This window comes from Marmota marmota, unplaced genomic scaffold (genome assembly GCF_001458135.2).
Source record: "Marmota marmota marmota unplaced genomic scaffold, marMar, whole genome shotgun sequence".
Taxonomy (NCBI): domain Eukaryota; kingdom Metazoa; phylum Chordata; class Mammalia; order Rodentia; family Sciuridae; genus Marmota; species Marmota marmota.
The window spans coordinates 1470053-1473011 of NW_025999942.1; the positions used below are offsets into that span (position 1 = coordinate 1470053).

The following is a 2959-nucleotide window of genomic DNA, read 5'->3' on the forward strand; positions in this document are numbered from 1 at the left end:
AGAAAGAAAGAAAGAAAGAAAGAAAGAAAGAAAGAAAGAAAGAAAGAAAGAAAGAAAGAAAGAAACAACTTGGAGGAGGAAAACCTTCTCTGGGGCTAACAGTTCCAGAAGTCTCAATTCATAGACAGCTGACTCCATTGCTCTGCTCAAAGTGAAACACTCCATCATGGAGGAAGGACCCAGTGGAGGAAAGCTGCTCAGTTCAGGGCAGCAAAGAAGTAGAAAACTAGAGTGTACACATGATGACATATACAACTTTGAGCCACAAAGTTATTGCAGATTTTCAGACTTGAAATGAAAAGACCACTGATGTATCCTACAAATTTTCATTTCTAAACAAATAAATATCAGTGTCCAAAACCCACCATAGCAAAAAACTTTCAGAGTCCTTTCTTATTATAGAAAAGTAGAAAAGGTCCTGGAGACCTAAAAGTGAGATGCCCATTGGGGGTTATGGCCAGATGAGACTGAATTATTTCTTGCCATTGTGAGGGAATTTCAAGCAGTATGTATATAAGCAAGTGCCTATAGCTGGGTTTTTGTCTGTATGTACAGGAAGCTATTGGCGGTGACCTGACAGACTCCCAGATAGTTAGCATGTTTGGTGGTGGTTGGTGGATGGTGGCTGGTGGTTGTAGTCTTTGGATATTGGTTCTTTGATTTGGGTTTTTTTTTTTCCTTTTGTTTTTTGGGGTTTTGTTTTGGTTTATTTATTTATTTTTAGATAGCATCCTTGTTCTGGTTTAGGATGTGGTTTGGCAGTGAGAGTAGTCACAGCAGTGTAGTGCTGCAAGAACCAGGCTCCTGCTATGAGCCCGCCCTCACGGACCATTATAAGGTCCTGCAGGATATTGGGGAGGTGGGCTTTGCCCAGGTGAAGCTTGCTACCATCTCCTCCCCAGGACAGAGGTTGTGGTGAAGGTCTTGGCCAAAGAGGACTGGAACTTCCCCTTCCTCTCTGAACCAGAGATGATGGTGGCCTTAGACCACCAAAATGTGATCCAGGTCTTCCAAGTCATTGAGACCATCGAATGTATCTATCTTGTCATGGAGCATGCATGTGGGGGATAGCTATAGGACCTTATCCCGCAACCTGATGGCATGCAGGAGGAGGAGGCCAACAGATTTCAGGCATATCGTGCGAGCCATGCAGTACTGCCACAAGCAGCGTATCGTGCACCTAGACCTGAAGCCATAGAATGTGGTGGTGGATACCAGCGGCAACGTCAAACTCATTGACTTTGGCCTGAGCACCAGATTCACAGCTGGGCAGAAGCTGAACAGGTTCTGGGGTACTCTCCTATATGTTGCCCCTGAAGTTGTCCATGGTAAGTAATACAAGGGCCCCCTGGCAGCCCGGTCTGGAGCCCTGGGGGGGGGGCGTCATTCTCTATTATATGCTAACAGAGAGATGTCCATTTGTGGCAATCAGCAATTAGCAGGTGAAGAAGGTGATCACACAGGGAACGTATGACATTCCCCCACATGTTTCCGAGGGTACTCAGAGCCCCATCAGTGAGATGCTAACTGTGGACCCCACGCAGAGGCCCACCATAGAGCAGGTAATGGGACATCCATGGCAGAGCCAGGGCGAGGAAGCTTCACCCAGTCCTTCTAGTGAGGCACTGCCCAAACTCCTGGATCCCATTATAAAAACCATGATCGACATGGGTTACCACCCCTGTAATAAATACCTGGGCGTCCGTGGCCAAAGATTTGACGATGCCACGACTACCTACCTCATCCTTGAGCACCAGAGAGCCCAGGGAGCAGGCCCTGTGGATCCTCCCAGGGTCCACCCCAAGAAGTGTTCCAGTGAGCCTGCCCTTCCCTTGTCCTGTGAGCAGCCGCAGCCTGAGGAGGCCATGCAATCCCAGCAGAAGGGTGTTAGAAGTGCCAACATGCCTCCATCCCTCTCGGCTTCCTCCACATTGGACACACCCCCTCCCAGCCTAGCCTCCCTGCATGACCCTATGCCCAGCAGCACATCCTCCAAGGTATCTCCACAGGGCAATCCCCCCCACAGGAGCAGGGGTTGGAAGAGGCTGAGGAGGAGGATCATCAAATGTATTGGACATCTGTGCTGCATACCCTGCTTCTGTCGGCAGTGTCCAGAAACAGAGTGGCTCCACTGGGAATGCCCAGCCCAAACAGAGAGAACTAATGGACAGGCAGAAGACCCTGAACTCTGTGGATACTGACATAGTGGTGTGGGTGTCGACTTCTCTGCATGGATTCCAGGCAGCAGCGCATCTGCATCCACCAGGGGTCTCCTCTGCCCCCACCTGCAAAGACACATCATAGAGACTTTTACCTGGGACACTTCCCCTATTCTGCTCTTTGTCCTTTCTCCCATGCTTTGGGAGAAATTTATTCTTAGGTTCTTTTTCCCCCCACAAATTGTATAATAAAATTGATGTTTCAAGGATTAAAGAACAAAAATCAGGGTTTTGTTTTTAGAAGAAGGCCATAGGGCAAGGGCCAGAGCCCAGCAGCCATCCTTTCCAAGGCTTGGACCACTGTGCTCCCCTCTCCTGCTCACTGTATATATTCACTTTGAGCCAGTGTAGATGGGGACTCACTTGCCTTAAGCCAATGTAGATGGGGACTTCTCCTCCTGATGTAGTACAGATGGAGATTCTCCCCTTGAGCCAGTGTAGACTTGATTTACTTTGAGCTGGTCACTTTAGCCAGAAGGAATACTTTTCCTGTCTTCAGGCCCCTCAGTGAAGTGTGTGAGGAGGGTGGGTTGCAGCTGTTGGAGACTCCAGAGTAATGTATGGCTTTATCTTTATAATTCCATTAGCAGGGAAGTGAGATCTTGACCAGTGGGCAGGGCCTCCCCACCCATCAGCTCCTCCTGATTTGGGGAGCAGAGATATGAAATTTCAGTCCATGTCAACTGATTGTTTTAGTTGGGTGCTTTAGCTTAATCTTTTTTTTTTTTTTTTTTTTTTTT

General features: G+C 48.2%; 1 protein-coding gene across 1 annotated transcript in view; it reads left to right on the plus strand.

Annotated features, from left to right (window-relative positions):
- Window positions 1-748: 748 nt before the first annotated feature.
- The window catches only part of Tigd1 (tigger transposable element derived 1), a 12371-nt gene continuing 10160 nt past the window's right edge, over window positions 749-2959 (plus strand). Inside the window, 2 exon segments of the mRNA XM_048801242.1 lie at window positions 749-874; window positions 1497-1997. Of these exon segments, the coding sequence (XP_048657199.1) occupies window positions 749-874; window positions 1497-1997 (627 nt within the window).